The sequence below is a fragment of the Helianthus annuus genome, chromosome 17 (assembly GCF_002127325.2).
Source record: "Helianthus annuus cultivar XRQ/B chromosome 17, HanXRQr2.0-SUNRISE, whole genome shotgun sequence".
NCBI classification, from domain to species: Eukaryota; Viridiplantae; Streptophyta; class Magnoliopsida; order Asterales; family Asteraceae; genus Helianthus; species Helianthus annuus.
The window spans coordinates 15,062,277-15,085,426 of record NC_035449.2 but is presented as its reverse complement, the minus strand read 5'-3'; the positions used below and the strand labels follow the sequence as shown (position 1 = coordinate 15,085,426).

The following is a 23,150-nucleotide window of genomic DNA, read 5'->3' as shown; positions in this document are numbered from 1 at the left end:
TAAAACTAAATGAACAAAGAATATAAAATACAAATTTATATACCAACCCGATTCAAGCGGATGTCGTTTGAGAACTTCAACTGCACCGCTTATTGCACGAACCTCTCTTGCAGTGGCAGACTCAAAAATTATTTGTTAGGGGTACGGATGAGGTGTTCAATCATATTTTCAATGGGCGTAGTCGGGTTTTTTGTCTAAAATATACACTAATTTTTTTTCAAGGGGTGCGGCCGTCCACCCTGGCCAAAGGATAGGTCCGCCCCTGCTCTGTTGCAAGAATAAATAAATAGTCGTTGACGGTTGTGGTTAAGGATCGTGTTTGTCACGGGTCACTTAAATAATCAAGTTGTCTAATCTTTTAACCTCTATCAGGACTGTCTCCGAGAACGATAACAAAATTTTGGGCCTCAGGCAAAACAAAAAAATTGGGCCCGCTTCTTATAATATAAACTCATCAGTTATATATCAAGAAACCACAGTACAACGATAATTGTTACAAAATAAACAAAACAAACCAAAAGTGGTGTAGTTTGATAAAATATGTTTATACACCCATGTATATATAAATATGTGATTCAAATTAGTGATGTTTTTAGGCATAACATATCGCGTAATCTCACTTTATAAAACGTTAATATTGTTTTTAGAAAATGAATCGTTACAAAATCATTAACTAAAAATAAAAGTTAATCTTAGGATTTAAACTCATGACCTCAAGACTATAACCCTAAACATTAGCCAATGAATCATATAATCATCTTGTTAACTAGATCAAACTATTAATTAGTTAAGTGCGTTGATAAATAAAAATGCAGGAGACTAATAGTTGAAAATTGTTTAAATAAAAATGCAAAGGAAGAGATTAGAACTCACGACCTTGGTTTTCAAATTTGAGTGTCTTAACCATTCAACTAGCTTCTTTTTTTTGTTATTTAACTCATTTATTAAACATTTAACATAACAATGCTCACTTAAAAATTTTAGGCCTTGCCAGCCCTAAAATCTGACCTGACCTCTATATTAGTCTCCTTATACATGCAACCAAGAGGAAACCCAATTAGTTAATAAGAGTAATATGGTCGATCAACAATTATCAACTAATTATTTAATAGGTTGTTATATATTTTGATCTACATAATATAAATGATTATAATGGCTACTAGGTTAAATATTACAATAATAATATATTTAATCTTAAAGTAAGAGCATCAAACCATTTATAAAATTCAAAAACCATGCTTTATTTATTAGTTCAAAACATTTTTCGTCTTTGCAACTGTTTTAAGTTTAAGCTATATTTATTTATGTTTTAATTATAAAAGAGCTTCAGTAACACCCGTCATATCACGCGGGTCAACCTACTAATACTATACAGAAACACACGACATGATACTAACAGGAAATTCGTAGGTTGTGGATTATTCTAAACAGGTTTAGCTAAATGAGTCCTGTTAATTTGGTCCATCTGGCAGGTTCACGAATTAAACCGTTTAACTTTAAAATTTTTAAAAATAATGTTTTGAATATAATAAACTTATTGAATTTAATTTGCCAATATTCAAAAAACAAGATACAAAAATTAAGGTTTGTAGTTTAAAGTTTAGAATTAATTATTTTATATTTACGTATAGAGTATTAGTTTGTAAAAACAATTAATAAAATAAAATTTCTAGTTAAATAGTATGTGTTTGCATCAACCCATGAAAACCCGTGTTGTGTTCGGCTTCACATATGGGTTTTGTTATTTGCAGGGGCGAAGCATTGAAGGGGCCGTAGGGGGGGACCCCCGAACTTTTCGCTCAGTAGTATTATGTATGTACGTTTCGTATAGAATTTTATAGATATATACATTTTAGACCCCCCGATTTTATAAAATAAAAAAAATAGGTATAAACTTTTAGGTCTGGTGACTTCCGACCCCCGATCAGGCTTCGCCACTGGTTATTTGTAAAGGTCAGGTATCCCAATGAGTCGCATAATATTAATTGTCAGATTGAAATATCTTGATGGTACTCTCGAATATTAAATTAGATAAATAAAAAGAAACAATAACAGATATGTTGATTATGTCTAAAAAACGAACCAAAGTTAGGCTAAAGACTCTTCTTTCATAGGTGAGAAACCATCACAATGATTAATTGAAACATTGCAACTTTTCGTGAAATAGTATGACAATAAGTAGTTATAATTTTCGACGTGTTTAAGTTATATCATTATAAACTCCATCCGCTGTAATTGGGTGATTGTTGATTTCCAAGTTGGTGTGATTGTTAGACCCCACCAGGGGTCGACCCTTGAACCCACAAGGGCGTTAACCCAAACCCCCATGGCCTGCTTGAATTCTTCTAGGTTCCAGTTCTAGGCACTAAGTTTTGTATAAATGTGTACTTCACATTTGTTAACTTGTGATGATGTTTATTCTCATTTATCTTTAGTTCTGGCATATATATTTAAACTAAAATGATACTAAGAGCATCTCCAATGGTGGTCAAAGTCTATCCAACAGACTGCCTAATCATTCTAAACTACCACTACTCCAAACCCTCACTTTTTCTCCAACAATAAATCACTCCAAACCTCCACATTACACCCCACTTTTTACGATAAAAAACAAAAAGAAAATAAGTTTGTGAGTGGGTGGTCCCCACCATTTCAGACCAACCTAGTCCGCTCAAGCAAACCGGACTGCATGGGTCAAACACCTCCAACAAGCCTTGTCCGGTAGGGGGTGGTCTACTCTGCCAAACTTGAGCAACGGACCACCGTTGTTTATGCTCTAATAAACACTAAAATACCCAACATCATGTATATGACGTGTATTCTAGGGTTCATATCGAGTTCGATCCACTAACCTACAAACAAGATCCGTTTAATAGTCCTAACAACTTATGGTCACCTTTGATATCCGTGATGTCCTTCGGATGCATGAGCCGGTAAACAGGTTAATGAAGAAAAGGAAAGCGTTTCACGCCATCGCTTTGGTTACATTTTGGTGTGTGTGGCGCAAGCGAAATGAACTGATGTTTGGCAGCGGTACCTTATCAGTGTCTTCGGTAACGGAAGAGATTAAGTCAATGAGCTTCTTATGGATCAAAAACCGATCAAAAGATGCCACGCTACTTGGGAAAAATGGAGGATTTTTGATGTGTTCTAGTAGTGCCATGGGTTGTGGTGTTTGGTTTCCACTATGTAATATTTCCGTTTTGTTCTTTTCTTTCTTTCTTTAGTGTATGTATATGTGATGCTAGCCGCTTACTTAGATTTGGTGGAATAAAATTTTCGTTTACCGTTAAAAAAACATTCCTAACAAGTAACAACTATAATTAAGTTGGTCTTGATTTGAAAATTCTTCCTACAATAAACTTGCTATTCCTAGCATTGTCCCAAGCCTAATAGAGTATTAAACCTCTTTGATTAGGTGTCTCTTCATGGTCACTCCTTTCTCCTAAACCTTTGACTTACGAAAAAATGGTTAATGACACATCAGATGATTCAAGCCACGTAGTAAGGAAATTAATGGCTGTCGGACTACATATTAAAAGTCTTCATGAACTTTGTTGTCGTTTGAAAAATAAAAAAAATAGAACGTTGTTTTTGGCCCAATCTACGTTGACTGACTTACACAAATTTAAATGTGTTGGGCCCATTTTTTCTAAAATGTCAAAATACACAATTTTCAACTATAACTATAGTCTATAAAGATATTGAGGATTCGACGTCGAATATAGTTATGATCACATACATCTTCAAACCTTGAATATACATAGATCCACATTTTCCTACTGCCTTTAAAATATCCTTGAATTCAAACAAAATTCATTAAGAACTTATATAAAAAGAATATTTATCCATAATACATGTAAATTTATATTCATAGACCCCCCGTATGTGTATATCTAATTTGAATAAAAAAAGTAGAGTAAAGATTTCGTACAAAGAATCTTCTCATACAAAACGTACGAATGGCGTGGAAAAGTATAAGAAAAACGCGATGACATTTTCGTAATTATTGTAATCGTAATTACCCTACATCAAAATCACCCTACAAGATCATTTGTAGAGTTATTATGATACTCTACAAAATTACCCTACAAGATCAAAGTTACCCTAAAAAGATCGTTTGCAGGGTAATTATGATACTTTACAAAATTACCCTACAAGATTAAAATTACCATACAAGATCAAAATTACAATACAAGATCATTTGTAGAGTAATTTTAATAATTACCCTACGAATAAAATAATTACGAAAAATGTCATCGCGTTTTTTTTTTTTTTTTTTTTTTTTTACTTTTCCACTCCATTCGTACGTTTTGTACAATAACATACTTTGTATTTGATTTTTGTACTCTAAAAAAGTATGCCTAGACATCAGTATTTTTTTTATCATCTATGTGAATACTTTTATTTGTCTTAATAATACACTCCCCATATATTATCAACCCAATGAACTTTGAAAAGAAATACGCGGATAGTACATCTGGTATGCCTGTATTGTGATTTGGTCCCTAATTTTGAAAGTTAACACATTTGGTCCCCTCACGATCACTCGAAAGTAACACATTTGATTCTTGAAGTTGGGGTGGCTGATAAAATTTATGTTATTTTTCTGAAACGACTGATTTACCCTTTAACGTTAAAAAATATATAAAAAAGCAGGAGGGGACGGTAAGGTTGATGGGCAGCATTGGGTTGTTTTCTCTTTATTATTAAGTGTGGCCCGTAATTTTATTTAATTATTATTACTTTTTTTTTTTATCATAGGTTAAGCTCTTTGGTTTCAATAAATACATTAGGTGTCCTTTATTTTAGAATTTTGCACACATTCAGCTATTTTCACAAACTAGTATTATCTTTTTTTATATGTTGAGTGAATGTGAAACGACAAATTATAGGATGGAGATTTCAGGCGAGAAAGAGGTGGTCGTATTCGGTAGTTATCTATAATTCGTTAAATGAAGTTGGTGGCTGGAGATTCTAGTGAGGGAGGGAGGCGGTCGGATGCCTAGATGAAGACTAGATGGGCTTAACTTTTTTTTTAATTTTTTTATTAAGAGTAAGTTTAGTCATTTCACTAGTTAGTGAAAATGATAGAATGCGTACATAATTTTTAAAGAGATATTGATTTCTAATAATCTCTATTAGACATTATTGGCAATTGGCAGTCTCACCTTTTTTATTCCCACTAACACTCTCACATTTCAACTATTTTTCCTTCACCGGTCCTCAGTTAAAAAAACTTAACGAAGTTAAGTTTTTTTTTCGAACTACAAACTGACGTTTTAGGGATTTTGATTAGAACGAGGATACGAGTCGAATGATATAAAACTTACCTTGAAATTGTGCTCCAAACGACGAAAACGGTGCTTCAATCCGGGCGTTTAAATTTCTAATTAACAAAAATCAAGTCATTTGGAGCACCGTTTCGAGTTAAGTTTTACATCAATAGACTCGTATTCTCGTTCTGATCAAAAGCCCTAAAACGTCTGTTTGTAATTAAGAAAAAAACTTAACTCTGTTAAGTTTTTTAACTAAGGACCGGTGGAGGAAAAAATAGTTGAAAGGTGAGACTGTCAGGGGGATAAATAAAGGTGGAACTGTCAATGGCAGAGACTATTAGAGGCCAAAATCCATTTTCTAAATAAAGGACATCCAGTATCATTATTAAAAAAAGAAGATATAACCAATAATTTCATATATAGTTAAAAAAACATGATATCAGGGCCGGACCTAGAGTGATAGAAGGGGTAACCTTCGTTGCCTTTTGACGCTCTGACGGTAATGTAAATTTTGAAAATTTTTTCATTTTTTCGATTTCGTTACCCTTTTTGTTTAAACGTTACCCCTATATGAATTTTCTAGATCCATAATTTACTCATATATTTTATTTATTCATTAATAGCTAAAATAGTATTACCATCATAGCAAGTTCTTTAATTCTCCAATACCAAAATTCTTTGATACCAAATTAAATAAATTCAAATAAAAAGGTGGTGGTGGTGGCTGCTGAAGGATTTTGGGAAATGGTTTTTTTCTTTCCACAAACAATAAAATAAATTAAAAGTAAACTATGAGCTGTATTTCAAGTCGCACATATGATTTTGATTTATATTAATTTTTATCATTGTTGTCTTTCAACCCAAATCTTTGACTTTGTACTTATTTTCTGTATTTAGTTATTTAATTTTATTATTTTCAGTTTGTCAAAGTCCAGCAGGATCTCCGGTTCTCCATCTATTATTAGTTATTGCCTTCTAGTTATTATATTCTATTAAAATAATAATAATAATAATAATATGTTCGTATTAAGAATACAATATTATTTATTTTAAGTAATATAGAATATATCCTTTTTTTTTCAAAAATGATACTAATTCAATAGCACCTGAGAGACTGCAAATTAAAGCCATGAACTCCGTTCATTTTTATTTTTTTCCAGAAATACTAAACCCACAGATTACTATAAAAATAAATGTCATGATGCTTAGTGACTTGTATATTGTGCTAGGAAGTTGTAGAAGAAGTAAAGAACAGCTATTATATATTTTTAAGAGTGTACCATCAACCATGTGGTTTCAAGAAAGAAAAAACAAACATCTGTTATAACTTTAAAACGTATTCAATTTTTTTTTTAATTTAGTTAAAAAGGATACATGTAAAGGGTGGTGATAATATGAAAAAAAAGAAAAAAAAAAGCAGCAGCAATAATTAGTTAAGGATCGATGAATTAATGGCTGTTTAGGAAAATCTTTGAGATATATCAAGTGCCATGATGCATTACAAATAATTACATATAAACCTCGCAAAATGGGTGGGTTGCGTTGGGCTGGATGTCGGGTCATGATGGGTACGGTTCATAATAAGTTTAGGCCTAAAGGAGAACGAGTGAAAATGAGCTCGGATCAAAACATACATTTTAAAAAGAGTATCACTTTAGTTTGGGTAAAAGCCGTTTTTGACTAGAAATAGCTTGTGTTGAAATGAATTGTTATAGAAAAAATGATGAAAGTAAGTTCACCCATTATATATGTATTTATATGACGGCAAGTGGCAACGAGGGTAATGCGGTGGTGGAGACCCAAAAGTAGGCAACAACGATGGCGACAATAGTGGTGGTGAGTGGTGACCACAACGGTGGTTTCAGCGGCGATAGTGATGCCAGTATTGGGGTTGGGGAAGGCGACACATGGTGACGATGACAGTTATACAAGTGGCGGCTAAATTAAGTTACTTTATGTCTTATGAGTGACTCGTTTTCACCCATTTTTTTTTTAATTTAACCAAATTGACTCATTATATAATTAGATTAGACCCGATACCCTACTTCAATAATTTTTTTCCGAATCTAACCATATGACGGAAAGATCATGAATGTGAGGCGCGGTTATAGACGATCTAACTATACCATTAGTAATAATTATGTATATTACACTTTGCTTTCCATTAGTAAAGTACAAGTCTTCATAACGCAAAGATACATATATTTAATGCTTATTATTTTTTTACTTTAATAATCTAAGTACTTTTAAACATATTTTTTCCACCCTTTGATACAAATTTTATACGAAACTGATTCAGGTCAAATATAATATGTATTTAATTTATTATCTTTAAATACTATTGATTTGTCATTTACATTTTTTGGGAAAAGATCAAATACAATGGGCTTAACATACTAAACATGAAAAGTGAACGGTTTTTTTTTTTTTTTTTTTTTTTTGAATTTTTTTCCTATCTACTTAAACATTATGTTTAGGTTAAAAATGTATAAAAAAATAAATAAAAAAACCTTTATTTACTCTAGTAGAAACACGTATTTTTTTACATTATAGGACTAAAATAGATACTTAAAAAGATAGGAAATTAACAAAACAATCCTAATTCACTTCTCATCATGTTTAGTATGTTTAGTTCATATGTACAACAACCTTACCCTACATTTTTAATATATAATATTTTACAAAATTCCGAACATTTCCGTTGTGACGCGATTATTTTTATGTACATTATAAAACTTCTTTTGCGACCTAAAGTTCAACAATGTAATTTTGTAACTCATGATGTTTTGTAATTACATTTGATATCACTTAAGCAATATTTTACATACATATAATTTATGTTGCAGAGCTCTAGAAAATTCAACTAGTTTATTTATTTATTTATTTATTTTTTAACAATAATTTAACATATTCCTAAGCTTTGTAGGATTCCTTAAAGTCATGTTTTTTTAATGTTACTTTAAACCAATGAAAAGTCAGATTTTTTTTTTTAATTTTGATAATGAAAAGTAAGAATTTTTTTTTAAATATTTTGGAAGAGCCCAAAAAAAGTTGCGTTTGTTTTAATGAATGGGTGGAGGAGCATTTAATAAAAATACATCCCACCAGCGGTTTCCTAACCAGAAAAAAATATAAAAACCTTCAATTCAATTTATCATTTCTCTCGCTGAAAGTCAATTTAATACTTCTCTCTCTCTCTCGATATTTGTTTTGTATTATATCCTTTTCTCACTCTTCAAAAAGATTAGAACAGAACAGAGCAACACAACCCTTGTTCTCAATTACTTCATTTTTGCGGCACCCATTCTTTCTTTCTCTTTCATTCACCAATTTTTCATGGATTCATGACTCCAATCTCTATTCCTCCTCAAATGGGTTTTGCTCTTTAACCTTAAAGCTTCCACCTTTATTCAAATCTTGCTTTCTTGTTGCTTATACTCACTAAAATGGCTGCTTCTGTTCAATTGGAGATTTGGGTGCTTTTGATTCTTGTTTTGGTCTCTATTCAAGATCCAGTTCTTGTGGTCTCACAGAATCTGACATGCAACTCAGATGATCTTACAGGATTAAGAGGCTTCATGAGTGGATTAGAAGCACCGATTGATGGCTGGTTGTTTGCAAATTCATCTTCTTCTAATAATTGTTGCAAATGGGTAGGTGTGATTTGTGATTCTTCTTCAGGTAGGATTGTTGGATTACAACTACCCAATAAAAGATTATCCGGTGATTTCTCGCATTCCATTTTCAATTTAGTTCATCTCAAAACCCTTAATCTTTCACATAATTATCTCAAAGGGTCTGTTCCAGTTTCACTTTTTCATCTTCCTCATCTGGAAGTAGTAAATTTGAGTAGTAATCATTTTAGTGGCGAGTTACCTGTTGGTATTGATCTGCCTGCACTTCAAGTATTTGACATTTCTGATAATCTTTTTAATGGTTCACTTCCTTCTGGTTTGTGTGTTAACTCCACCCGAATTCGTGATCTTAGATTCGCTGTTAATTACTTCACCGGAATTATCCCCCCTCAGTTTAGGGATTGTAGGTTTCTTGAACACTTGTGTTTGGCTTCCAATTATCTTTCGGGCGATATACCCGAATTCTTGTTTAGGTTACCTAGATTGAGGGAATTAGCTCTTCAGGATAACCGGTTCACTGCGATCAATGTAATCGGTAGTTTCTCTAGTCGTTTGGTTCGTTTGGATGTTTCGTCCAACCGGCTCTCAGGGAACATACCTGATTTCTTTCGTGACTTTCCGAAGTTAAGTTATTTCTCGGCTCATTCGAATTATCTGTCCGGTGTGATGCCTTCGTCGTTGTTGAATTCGCCGACTATTTCTTCGCTCAACTTGAGAAACAATTCTTTAGATGGTTTGATTGATTTCAACTGTTCGGCGATGGTTAGTTTGACTTCGGTTGATCTGGGTACGAATAACTTTTCGGGTACATTACCAGCTGATCTTGTTTCTTGCAGAAAGTTAAAAGGTTTAAATCTTGCAAGAAACAAATTCGTAGGCGAAATACCAGAAAGTTTCAAGAATTTTGATTCGCTTGCGTACCTTTCGGTTTCAAATTGCAGCTTCAATAACCTCTCGTCGTCTCTTAAAATCCTCCAGCACTGCCGGAATCTAACTGTTTTGATTCTTACGATGAACTTTTACGGTGAGCAATTGCCGTATGATGATGATCTACAGTTTAAGTCACTCAAAGCTCTCGTGATCGCGAACTGCAGGCTCACGGGTAGTATTCCGCTGTGGGTAAACGGTTTAACGCGACTGCAGTTGTTGGATTTGTCATGGAACGATTTAACCGGAACAATTCCGACGTTTTTGGGCGAATTCAAGTCTCTGTTTTACTTGGATTTATCCAACAATTCATTGTCAGGAGAGATACCGAAAAGTCTGACAGAGCTACCGAGCCTGATTTCGCGTGATATCTCGTTGGAAGAACCCGCTCCGGATTTCCCGTTCTTCAAGAAGCGTAACACGACCGGCAGAGGGTTGCAGTATCGGCAGATCATGAGCTTCCCGCCGTCGATCGACCTTAATACGAATAACCTCACTGGACCGATCTGGCCGGAGTTTGGTGATTTGAAAAAGCTACATGTTTTGGATCTGAGACATAACAATTTATCCGGTACGATTCCCAGTTCATTATCTGGTATGAGAAGCGTAGAGACGTTGGATTTGTCGTATAATAATCTAACCGGAACAATCCCTCCGTCTTTGGTGAAACTAAGTTTTTTATCGAAATTTAGTGTTGCATACAATAATCTGAGCGGGTCGGTCCCTTCCGGTGGTCAATTCACGACGTTTACAAACGCGAGTTATGAAGGAAACCGAGGTTTATGTGGTGAAGGGCGCGCGATATACACGTGTGAAAGTAAAACAATCCCCGAGTCAACAGGCGGGAGACCGAAGAAAAAGATTGGGAAAGTTGTCGGAATGGCTGTCGGGATTTGTTTCGGGACATTATTTCTTGTTGGTCTAATGTTCATGGTGGTTGTTCGTGCAACCGGAAGACAAGAAGTCGATCCTGAAATAGAAGACCGTTTCGATGATGATGATTACAGCAAGAAAAACGATGAATACGAGTCACAGTTAGTACTTTTCCACAGCAACAGCGAATATCTATCGATAGATGACGTTTTGAAATCGACCAACTGTTTTGATCAATCAAACATTATCGGGTGTGGCGGTTTTGGTCTTGTGTTCAAAGCTACATTACCCAATAACCAAAAAGTTGCCATCAAAAAGCTATCGGGCGATTGTGGTCAAGTTGACCGTGAATTTCAAGCCGAGGTCGAAACGTTATCAAGAGCTCAGCATCCCAACTTAGTCCTCCTTCAAGGGTATTGCAAATACAAAAAGGAAAGACTACTTATATACTCGTTTATGGAAAACGGTAGCCTAGACTACTGGCTACATGAAAAACCAGACGGGCGGTCCAGACTTGACTGGACCACCCGTCTGCGTATAGCTCAAGGAGCGATCCGAGGTCTAGCTTACTTGCACCAATCTTGCGAGCCACACATTTTACATCGTGATATCAAATCAAGCAATATTCTTCTAGACGAGAATTTCGAAGCCCATTTAGCCGATTTTGGTCTTGCAAGACTTATTTTACCGTACGACACTCATGTGACGACCGATCTTGTTGGCACATTAGGGTACATTCCTCCCGAATACGGTCAAGCTTCGGTTGCATCATACAAAGGGGACGTTTACAGTTTTGGGGTCGTTCTTTTAGAGCTTTTAACCGGCAGGAGACCAATGGATATGTGCAAACCGAAAGGAGGTAGAGAGTTAATTTCATGGGTGATGCAAATGAAGACCGAAAAAAGGGAAAACGAGGTTATGGATTCTTGCATTTTTAACAAAGAACAAGCTAGTGAGATGCTAAAGGTTCTCGAGCTCGCGTGCGCTTGTTTAAACGAGTCTCCAAAGTTACGCCCTTCGACTCAAGAGCTACTTTCGTCGCTCGACAACATTGGTCTCCAAATGCCGTAACGATTTCTTAATTTTTTTTATTTTTTTTAATTTTTTTTGGTAGTGGCTGTGTAAATAGGTTACTTGTGCTACAAGAAACAAAAAAAAAAAAAAAAAATCTTGGAAGTGAATACATTTGAGTTTCAAGATCCTAAATTTAGTTTTGTTTAGATTATTATTATTATTATTATTTTTGGTGGTGGATGAACATAAAGTCCAATGTAGCAACTAGCATTGTGAACTTGTGACTTATGATGCAAGTTGGGATCAAAAGGACCATTTTTAATGTAAATCTAATCTCCATAGGTACCGGGTCAACGTGATCCACCCTGGTTTGGCGGCAACTAACATCGAACTTTAACGAATAGTCACATGCAATACGCAACTTCAAATGGCGACTCCTATCCACCTAATAAATATACCACTTTTTTTATAAGAAAATATACATATATTGAATAATGTTATGTAACGAAAAATATGATTCTTCTAAAGTTGGCTTTCTAAATTGGGCTATGCTAAAAAAAGTATAAAAGGTGTAGAGCCGTCATCACTTTATAAATATGTTGAAAGTCACTACGCGTTTTTTAGTCTAATTTAGTAATAAAAGAATATAATAAATATATGAGACAATTTTGTCCCTCTGTTCACACGGTAATTTTCAAAGATGAGATTTTTTTAAATTAAATATACCGGTGGTGAATGGTAAATGAAAATAGAGTCATAGACAATTAGCAATGCCACAAAACAAATTTTTTAAAATGTCTTGAACATTATAGTAAAGATGTAGATAGGTGCTTCATAACGTACTTTTAATTTCACCTCTAATACTATATCTAATATACGTCATTAACTCACATAATGTTTATTTAGTTTGGTTTTTCTTAAATTACCTGGTAAATGTTTTGTTAAAACGAAGTTGAATATAAACAAAAGTGGTTTTCTGGTATCGTAGACTATACGAGTACCAGTACCGTGACGAACCAAATTGATTCCGGCCTAACATCAGTATTCATTTTATTAGAAATAGTATCAGTATTCATTTTTGTGATTTTCGATCGATGTAAAACATGTGTCTATGTCCTTTTGGGCATATCATGATTTTCTAGATCCTTTTTTTTTGTGTTGCTGTATCAAGTGCAAATACCGTACAGAACAGAATTGATACCGACCGAGTTTCCGTCATATAGCATGGGGGAATGCCACTATTTTTTATTATACAATCTAAATCTTAACATAATACAATTACACAAGAACAACATATTTAAAAGCACACCGAATAAAACTATTTAGTTATAAACAATATAAATTAGCGAGATTAAATTTAATATGAATATGAATACGTAGTGAATATGATTTTAACTTGCATGCTAAATTTATATTACAAGTCATGTATCCTTTTGTTTATAAAGAGATTGCTTTGATCGTATTAAATCAAGAAATATAGCCTTAACAAAAAGTAAAATAAAATATAAAAAGAACGGTATTATAGTTTAAGAAAATAGTCGGCAAACCTTTGAAATATTAAATCGGCAAAGTAGTAAAATGAACTTTTTTAAGATTCTTTGGTCGTTAGACTCGTTGAGTCGTAGGAGACTTGTAGCTGGGCCTTCATATATCTTTTCTACCATGCTTTGGGCTTTTGGGAACGAGGCTTCTTTTGGTGTTCTTGGGCCTGAGGATATTTACTAGACCTAGAGCCCTAGAGGGCTAGAACCAGCGAACCACAGAGAGCCGAACCTGGTTTCGAGAAATATATTACTTTTGCTTAAGTTGGCCTGGCTAGAAAGGCCTAAGACTAGTGGTGTACAAAAAAAAGCGTATAGACCCGTACCCAACCCAAAAAGCTAAGACCGGGTTAATTATACCTGGTTATAGCATAATCGGTTTCTAACCGGTCCTTACCCGTCGGGTATATACACATTCTGAGCCTAGAACCTGAAAACCGATTTTTCTAATACCTGATTTAATATCCAAACCCAGTTATACCCAATACCCGAAACCAGGTATAACTCTTCACTTGTGATGTCAAATGAAATAATAATCAGGTGATAACGACCAAATACACTTCTACCATCAGTAGCAAGCCAATAAAGACACCCATCTAAAACTACCTGATACCAGCGAACATAAATCGATTTACTACGCTGCTATATAGACTTCTCCAGGCCCGTGCTTAGGCTGGGGGGGTGTGGCATGGCGCCACCCCGCCACATCATCTTCGATAGCACCCCGGGGGCGCCAAAGACCACACCGAGCAAGTTAGGGGGGGGGCGCTATGATGTGCTCTCAAGTGTGTTAACGAGGGTTAAAGGTGTGTGCATGTGGGGCCCACCTATTTTCAACCAATAATTTTTTTAATTTGTTTAATAGGGGGCTTTATACCACACCATGCAAATTAAATGGAGGGGCTTTTACGCCTCCCCCCATATGACGTGGCGCCTAGGTGGATTTGACGTGGCGTGATAAAGCCCCTAGGGGCTTTATACCACGCCCTCCAACCTTAATGCAAACCCCTCAACTTGCCAAGGGATACAACTTGTACTTTTCATATCTTTAGAATCAGTAATCTTAACAAGCTTAAGTTAGGGTCATTAGTCTCTGGACACACACCAAAACCTATAACGGTTCGGTACTTGTCATTATCTTCAATTTTAGGCACACCAACACTGACTGCTTTCCTAATTGAAGGATTCCAAATAACAGCCAAGTTCATTGGATTTGTAATGGGACTAGAATCATACAAACACAGCAAGCCGTGAGAGCTTCCGATCGGCAGGAGTGTTGTCGTTTTCCCCAAGCAACGCGTCGAGAGTTTAGTCATTATCTGTTTGGCTTGTCGGAGACATAAATGCGAACACAATATTGTACCAATCATATTGTTGTTCTCTCATAAGCGGATGGTTCGGTTTTTGGTTCCAAATCGGTTTCGATTATGGTCGGTTTTGCTAAACCGTTTCTTGTTCATCTCAACTTCGAGCTGGGCCTTCATATATTTTTCCCTGCCGTGCTTTGCGCTTTTGGGAACGAGGGTTTAGTTTTTTTTTTTTTTCCTTTTTTGTGTTCTCGGGCTTGGTCTATACTAACTAAGACCTACTCGAACCACACAGGGCCCAAACCAGGTTTTGAGACATGTATAATATTCAGCTTAATGTCACGGGGTTAGTTTCCGACCCCCGTGTGGCGTCCCCAAGTCCCCGGGGACAAGCCAATCCATCCCGCTTCTTTGTGTGGGTCACTGGTTTCGTCCTGCCTTGGACTCATCAGGAGAGCGGCGCCAGCTCTCGACCAGTGGTGCGTTCGTCGTTTGCACGACTAGGCACGTACACCTCTTCATTGACACTGACTCCGTCCCCTGATAAAGTCTAGGACTAGCCAGTAACCCAAGCGTTCAAGCACAGCCCACAGCATTGCGACCTTCAAATATTTGGCCCGTGACATTAAGCTGGCCCAGCTAGACGGGCCTAAGACCAACCCTTGTATAAACCGGGCCAATTCTGGTTTTTACTAGGCAAAGTTCGGGTTATTCAGATCGCGGTGGTTCCAAACTTTTAGTTAAGTAATATGTCCGAGTTTGGGTTATGACGTTTTTACGAGTCCCATCCGAAACCAAAACCTGAATCTTGCGAAAAATAAATCAATCTGGATAATTAGATAACCCGAGTAACAATTAGATACGAAGTCATACATCACACAATTACATCACAAAGTTCTTGAAACCAAACACATCAATCCTAGAAAACATGTCATCAAAAGCCAAAATATTCTACAGTAGCATTACATCATACACAACACGATAACCAATACCGTCTTTACAACATAAACATGCGTCAAAACTCAAAAGTTGTCGTCCTCCGTTTCATGAACGGCTTGTAGCGGGCCCCTTCCGGAAACAGAGCCCCCATTCTCAGAAATACCACCATCTAAAGGCCAGCTTCCAAATAGACATACTTGCGGTTCTAACTGATTTAACCGCTTGTATTCATTGTCTGACAAACTCCAGTTGAATATATTGAAGTTCTGCTTTATTCTCTCTGGATTGACGCTCGCTGGTAGTACACTCGTCCCCCTTTGAAGACCCCACCTTAAAATAACCTACAAAAAAACACAATAAATTATTGTCTAACAAGATTTGATGTAGAATAATCAGTTGTAATAAAATGGGTACCTGTTCAGGAGTCTTGTTATGTCTGTCTGCTATATCTGCGACGTCTCTGAGCTTTAGCATAGGGGCGTGCACGGATCTTGACCGTCTCAGAGACAAATTGGGGGTTTCCGGCTCACACTGCTCGCTTGATCCGTTTTCAGATGTTGTGGGATTACAATTCGGTACACCTAATGGCGTGTGAGCGGATACATGGATTGATTTTGATTGACAAAACTTCACAAGCTCGTCTTGCCTCCAAAACGGATGCAACTCCAACTACATAATTTCACATTAGTCACTTTATATTGTTTAGTGCAATAAAAGAAAGCTATGAAACCATTGATATCATTAACATATATAAATGAAACAAGTATAATGATTATATTAAGTAGGCCTGTAAACAAACCACGTGTTCATGTTCGTTCGTTTATTTAAATGATCAACAAATTATGTTCATGTTCATTCGTTTATTAAATAAACGAACTTCCTGCCGAACAAGTTCATGAACGTTCGGTTCGTTTACAGGCCTAACTGAAACCGGTTTCACAAGAACCAGTTAGGAACCGACCGTACACGTCGGGTTGTAATCGGTTTGGGAACATGTACTCTAAAACCTGGTTTTGGAACCGGACCCGATCCTTTTCCCCTCAAAAAACGGTTCCAACAAAAACCGGTTTTGACCATGTTTGACCCGAACTTTAACCCATTTGGGAGAACCCCCTTTTTGTGCACCTCTATTTACTATTCAGACCCATGAGCCCTTTAGAAACATATTATGGTTCAACAAGAACAAAACACCAACCTGATTAACTGCAGGCACAATCTTAGCAAACTTAAGCACTTCTCTGATCTGTGGTATATCGAAATTACTCAACCCGATAGCCCGAACAAGGCCCAATTCAACCAACCTTTCCATAGACTTCCATGTTGAATTCAACTTACTCCAAATCTGCCTGTATTCGCTACCCGAATTCGCAGGCGGGTCAGTCGCATCACCAAGTGCAGAACTTTCAGGCCTATGCATCAAGTAAAGATCCAAATATGACACCCCAAGATTCTTAAGAGACACCCTAACATAATTCTCCAGCTTATTTACTGAATTTGTTGTACAATGATACTTTGATGTCAAGAAAATATCCTCTCTTTTTACTGAATTGTTCTTGAAAAGTTCAGCTAGCGCTTCCCCAACTTCAGCTTCGTTTCCGTACAGATGTGCACAATCGATGTGACGGTAACCTACTGAGATCGCTGTTTTCACAGCTTCTACACAAAACCCACCGCCGCTTTGCCATGTTCCGAGCCCGATCGCCGGAATCTTGGCGCCGGTGTTCAACCGGAAGTAAGTCTTTGATTCCCCTTTCATTAAATCAAGGTTCAAGAAGACGATTTTACTGGATTTAAGTAAGAAAATAAGGTGCCCCCCAGGTGTTTGATGAAATGTTGAGGTGAGAAATGAGGGTCCGGTGATGTTTGATTGAAAGGTTAGTATAAAGGGTATTACAAGATCACAAATTTGAAGTGAACAGGAACAAAAAACCGATCAAGATGATGACTTGACTGGATTCAAGAAGTGCCCACCAGATGTTTGATGAAATGCTTAGATGAAAAAAAGAAGGTCTGGTGATGTTTGATCGAAAAGTCGGTATAAAGAAACTGGAAAGAGTTCACAATAGTGACAAATTAACGGAAAAAAAATTGCTAAGTGGGTCAGCAGGTCAGCAGAAGCTTCAGTGGAAATGTGTAATGAGATGAGAAATGGTCAACATGAGTGGGCTTGCAAGACAAATTAGTTTGTTGGTAATTTGATTTAAGATTATTATATGGTGTTATTCTCCCTCGTGTGAATTGAAGACAAAGTTTGAGGTGGACCATTGGTTGTTTAGTTGCCTTGTTAGGCATGAATATTGTTAATTTAATATATTAATAACAATTTTAGGCACAAATCTTCTGCAGATTACTACATTTCATCTAGAAATATGATCTATACAAAACCTTAAAGAAATAGGCATTGATTAACAATTCGATCGCTTCCTTTAGAACGCTTTTAAGATCATTCGAATCCATAGCTTCCGCTTTTTGATTGAATACTCTGATAGAAAAAAAAAAACAGCTTCGTTTACAAAAAAAAATTCTTTTCGCGTTTCCTATCATCATGATTCATAACATTCTCCTCAACAGATATTGTGATATGGACATATGGATCTATCATTGTTTTAGGTGGCACTTTCTTCAAATTTCAGAATAAAGCAGAAGGTGGTGTCTTCACCAGATGTATGGAACAAAAGGGGACAAGTACTCCTAATGATACACCTTATGAGCAAACATGCAGAGAATATAATTGTCACATATCCAACTTGCATGGATAAAATATATCAAAATTGGCATCTGCTAACGAACGTGTGAAGGATGAAGAACGGTTGATGAAGAAAAAGATAGTGCAAGCCGTTTTTGCGACGATGTGTTGGGTCATATGGAGGAGTAGAAACAAAAGAATTTGCAGTAAAAAAACGACTTCAATGCTTAAGGTGGTGAAAGAGATAAAAGGCGACCACATACTTATGGGTCAAACATAGAGCAAAACTTGAGGTCTTGATTCTCGAGTGGTCTACGTGGTTCTAAATAAATAAGATCTCCACTATTAAGAAAACAAGGAAACCCAAAACCATTGCACATCACAAAAACATCGATTATTTAAAATACATCCATAGACCTAAAAACACCTAAAAACATTGTCAAACCGTCGGCACCTTTTACATTTATTTTTAAATTAACCTTTTATGCACTATCGTGTTTTGACGCACAAGTTGTATAACAATGCTCAATGGAATGCCCAACATCTTAGGTTAGAGACTCAAAGTCAACGTTGTATATCACGTTGATGTACCGTAAGGTGACATTGAGTTTACAATAACGCGTTTGATTCAATGTTGTAGTCGCTTATTATGCACATATTCGAATAACTTTTCTCATAGGCACAAACACAAACGCATGCTGTGCAATTATTACAATTCATTATGTTTTACAACAATGATTACACAACTAGAATCACTGAAATTAACTATTTTAGACCAACAAAAACTAAACCAAAATCGGTGTCGTCGTCGATTTCAAAACCAAATCAAACATGCAAACTCGTCACTGGAGTCGCTAATAGAAAAGTGTCACTGACGTGAAAACGGAGCAAGAACAAAGTCACCCATTTTGCCCTTAACGTAATTCAAACTCAGGTATTATGCTTAACATACCATCTTCAAAGCTCAATGTCATAGGCTCATAAAAAGTAATAGACTTGAATCCGCCATTTTTATCCTTTGTTGAATCATCTGTTGACTCTGAATCCTCTGAGCTATCAGTGTACCCAAACTCAATTTCAGAAAACAGCTTCTTCTCAAAATTCAAGGTACGACCTTTCATACGGTCATAGATGACAAGCTTCAGCCAATCATTTCCAAGACTTTGCTGCTCTTCAATAATCCGTCTAGCTGAATCAGCTGCTGAGCTTCTAGGCCACCTCAGCTCAATCAATCCCATGGTTGGGATCTCACCTAAGCACATCGGGATCTCCTTAAGCTGCCTACAACCGTCCATGACTAACTTTTCTAGGGCAGGAAAGTGATCACTCGACATATTCCATTCCGCAAGCTCCGGAGACTGAATTTTCAAAACCTTGAGTTTTTTAAACTCTCCATCATTTGGATCCCATCTTGGTCCTTGAAAACTACCACGCAATAGTTTCAAGATTTCAAGATTCGGTAATCTCCCAAATTCCGATAAATCCTTCCATGGAAGATAACAGTTGGAAAACGTCACTTTTTTTAGGGTATGAGGTAACCGATTCAAACAAGTGAACCTTGCCTGCTCTGGGAAAAAGCCGAGACTAAGATCATTGTCGATATGTATTTTTAATTTTTCAAGATGGACCAAAGTATCCAAAGGAGGGAAGGGAACCAAACCGTGCTGCTGCTGTGACACAACACAAGCTAGCTTTTTAAGGTTTGGAGCCATTTCCAACACTGGCTGTCTCCCAAAAGGAAGACGGAGATTTGAAATGGTTTGAACTTTAGGTGATGCCACAGGGTACCGTAGACTCAAAGATGGCCAAATACATATATGCCTCAGATTGGACAGACTATTCTCTTTACAAACCTGAAAATCAATCGCCACCGGACATGTCATCGCGTAAACTACAAGAGTTTGTAGATTCCATAGGTTTGATAGTGATTCAGGGATAACAGGCTCTTGAGTGTTTAACGATAAGTATCTCAACTGAACTAACTGCCCTATTTCAGTTGGCAAGAATGGTGCTACAACTGACTTAAGTTCCAGCACCCGAATGTGTTTAAAGGCCGAGTAAATAAACGACATATTTTCTTTTGTGAAGGCATAGGCTAAACCTGCCGGTAAAAAAAACAAAAAAGAACGGGTACTAGGGGAAAATGGTTTTGAAAAAACATAGTCTAACACGTGATTATGGATGAATGAACGCCTGACCGTTGTGTTAGTGGAAAAACCCAGCCCTAAAAAAGGATCGACTTTGATTTCGCACAGAAATTTCTCTTCTTTGGATTTTTTTAAACACAGATCATGCAAAAGATCATGCACACGACACACTTTCACGCCCCCGTTTGACCTTTTCTGGTCAACCATCACCAGACTTCTATCAATAAGATCTACCAAATACTCCTCTGCTGCATTTTCTGTACCGGGTTTTACAAAACCCTCTGCAACCCACAGCCACATCAGCTTTCTGACATTAATCTCAAAGTCTTCCTTAAATGCTCCAAAATAAAGAAAGCATGATTTCAAGTGTCGTGGCAGGTGATTGTAACTTAATGATAATGTGTTCATGCATTGTTCTGAATCACTAACAATATAAGAACCTATACTATCTAAAACTTGAGTCCAGAACTCGACTGATTTCTCAGTCTTTGCAAGAAGCCCGGATATTACAAGAATCGCAAGTGGCAGGCCTCTACATCTTTCAGCAATTTGCTTCCCAGTTTCCTGTAGATTTGTAGGGCAAGTACCATCCTCTGCAAAAACTTTATGTCGCAACAGATCCCAGCTTTCCTCCACGGTTAAAAAACGAAGCCTGTGAATCGGGCTGTCTTGTTTGATGTTTGAGGCAACGTTCATAAGCCGACTGGTTACTAAAATTCTGCTTCCAAGATTGTCATCAGGGAAACAGATCCGTATTTCATTCCAGGCCTCTGCACTCCATATATCATCAATAACAATAAGATAACGTTTACCTTTTAACCGTTTGTAAATCAATTCACACAACTTTCCGATGTTCTTTTCTCCAGCTCCAGGCTCGATGGAAAGAGAATTACAAAGACTCAACAACAAATCCAGCTTTTGATATGTTTGAGAAACCGTAACCCAACCGCGAATATAAAAGTGGTATGTTACATAACTATCATAATAAGCTCTCTTTGCCAGAGTGGTCTTCCCAAGGCCGCCCATCCCAACAATGGAGATAACGTCTAGCTTCTTTTGATCCCCAACAAGTGTATCCAGTATTTCTCTTGTTTCAACATCAAACCCAACAATCTTTTCTTCTTTAGGTACTGCAATATTCACTCTTGATGAACTTCCTTCATCTTTCAAGACATTCGGCGCCTCATGATTTGCAAATTCCATCTCTCCTTTGATGGCTTGGATCTCTTGCATGATACCGTCAAAATCGAAACAAGGATCTTGGTCAAAATCAACATCAAACCCAACAATCTTATCTTCTTTAGGTACTGTGACATTCACTCTTGAGGCACTTCTTTCATCTTTCAAGACATTCGGCGCCTCATGATTTGCAGATTCCATCTCTCCTTTGATGACTTGGATCTCTAGCATGATACCGTCAAAACCAACATCAAACCGAACAATATTATCTTCATTAGGCACTGCAATATGCACTCTTGATGAACTTCCTTCATCTTTAAAGACATTCGGCACCTCATGATTTACGTCGTCAAGATCCAAACACGGATCTTGGTTAAAATCTTTTGGATTCTTAACTGCAAAACTAGATACGAATGAATCAACCATATCTTCTACCTTGCTTGCTAGATCTATGATCCTTATCACCAATGCTTTCACTTCCGGGACTGTGTAACGAGTCTCCTCCGAACAAGAAAGAAACGTTCTTAATGAGGTTAGATCCTTGTACAGCCACTCGAACCGATCCCTCTCTTTAAGAATCCATGGACTTTTGGAAATATGTGAAGGACAATTGAAGTCAATGAGCTGCTTCAATGTCTCTATTAGACAGTCCACGTCGGTGTCAATCATGTTTAGTGCGTAGATTTGTCCTCTAAAATCAAGAGCATGCTACTACTCAAGTTATAAATATATGTATGTATGTATCAACACCTGTGATCAAAAGTGTCATATTTAGAATCTAAAAGCTTTAAATCTACAGGTGGTAATGAAACTAGATAAATCAAACATTTGAGCAAAGCAATATTATATCCAGATGCAAGTAATCGATCAAATCAAAAAGAAAATGTAAATATATGCAAAACCCTAATTTCAGTTATGAAAGATCCATTCATTCTCAGGAGTTAGAGAGAAATATAACTTACATAATGATCAGGAAGAAGCAATTCGTATCGCAAAAGTTTGATCAATCACCAAATTACCATGACTTGGTAAGAGCAATATTCAACGTCAACAGGTGATTATGTGGTACTGGTATGTAGGTCAGTCAAAATCAAATAATGCATTTGTTCCCTTTTCCTGCATTTCATTCTTTTTTTTTTCTTTTTCACTTGGTTAATTTTAATTTATTTTTTACATAGAAAAATGTAAATGTTTTTGCTTATTTATTTATGTTTAAGTAATATGTTTTTAATACTTTTTATTTTAAAGTAAAATATAAATATAATTTACCTTTAGATCGTGGGTGTAGAAGAGGGTAGTCCTTATAGGATGACCCTTCACGTTACCTGTCACATCATCATACAAGAAGGATGCCCCCCAAAGGATGGACCAATGGTGTGAAGGATGTGTCTCCCCCTTTTTTAATTTTTTTTTAAAGTTAACATATTTTTAAACATTAAATAACTTATAAAATAAAATCATTACATATTAAAAAATATTACATAACTTTAAAAAAAGAACCCTTAACTTCAAAAAAAAAAAAAAAAATACTAGATTGCTAAAAATTAAAAATCCTTAGAATTCCATTTTTTGGCAATCTTTTTTTTTTTCATTTTACGCAAAACGTGACAGTCTTCTTTCAGA

The 23,150-nt window shown here is 36.3% G+C and overlaps 3 protein-coding genes across 3 annotated transcripts; 1 reads left to right on the top strand and 2 right to left on the bottom strand.

Moving 5' to 3' along the window:
- The first annotated feature begins 8,439 nt into the window (after window positions 1-8,439).
- Window positions 8,440-11,951, top strand: LOC110926507 (phytosulfokine receptor 1). The gene has a single exon (XM_022170278.2). The coding sequence runs from the start codon at window positions 8,726-8,728 to the stop codon at window positions 11,783-11,785; it is 3,060 nt and encodes a 1,019-aa protein (XP_022025970.1). The 5' UTR covers window positions 8,440-8,725; the 3' UTR covers window positions 11,786-11,951.
- A 3,457-nt stretch (window positions 11,952-15,408) lies between these two features.
- LOC110920939 (NADPH-dependent aldo-keto reductase, chloroplastic) lies at window positions 15,409-17,670 on the bottom strand. Its single transcript, XM_022165182.2, has 3 exons — window positions 16,711-17,670; window positions 15,930-16,184; window positions 15,409-15,856 (listed from the first exon to the last, which is right to left on the bottom strand). The coding sequence occupies exons 1-3, from the start codon at window positions 17,269-17,271 to the stop codon at window positions 15,599-15,601; spliced, it is 1,074 nt and encodes a 357-aa protein (XP_022020874.1). The 5' UTR covers window positions 17,272-17,670; the 3' UTR covers window positions 15,409-15,598.
- A 1,178-nt stretch (window positions 17,671-18,848) lies between these two features.
- LOC110920722 (putative late blight resistance protein homolog R1A-3) lies at window positions 18,849-22,603 on the bottom strand. Its single transcript, XM_022164921.2, has 2 exons — window positions 22,490-22,603; window positions 18,849-22,277 (listed from the first exon to the last, which is right to left on the bottom strand). Exon 2 carries the CDS (start codon window positions 22,194-22,196, stop codon window positions 19,116-19,118), a length of 3,081 nt encoding a protein of 1,026 aa, XP_022020613.1. The 5' UTR covers window positions 22,197-22,277; window positions 22,490-22,603; the 3' UTR covers window positions 18,849-19,115.
- Window positions 22,604-23,150: the final 547 nt, after the last annotated feature.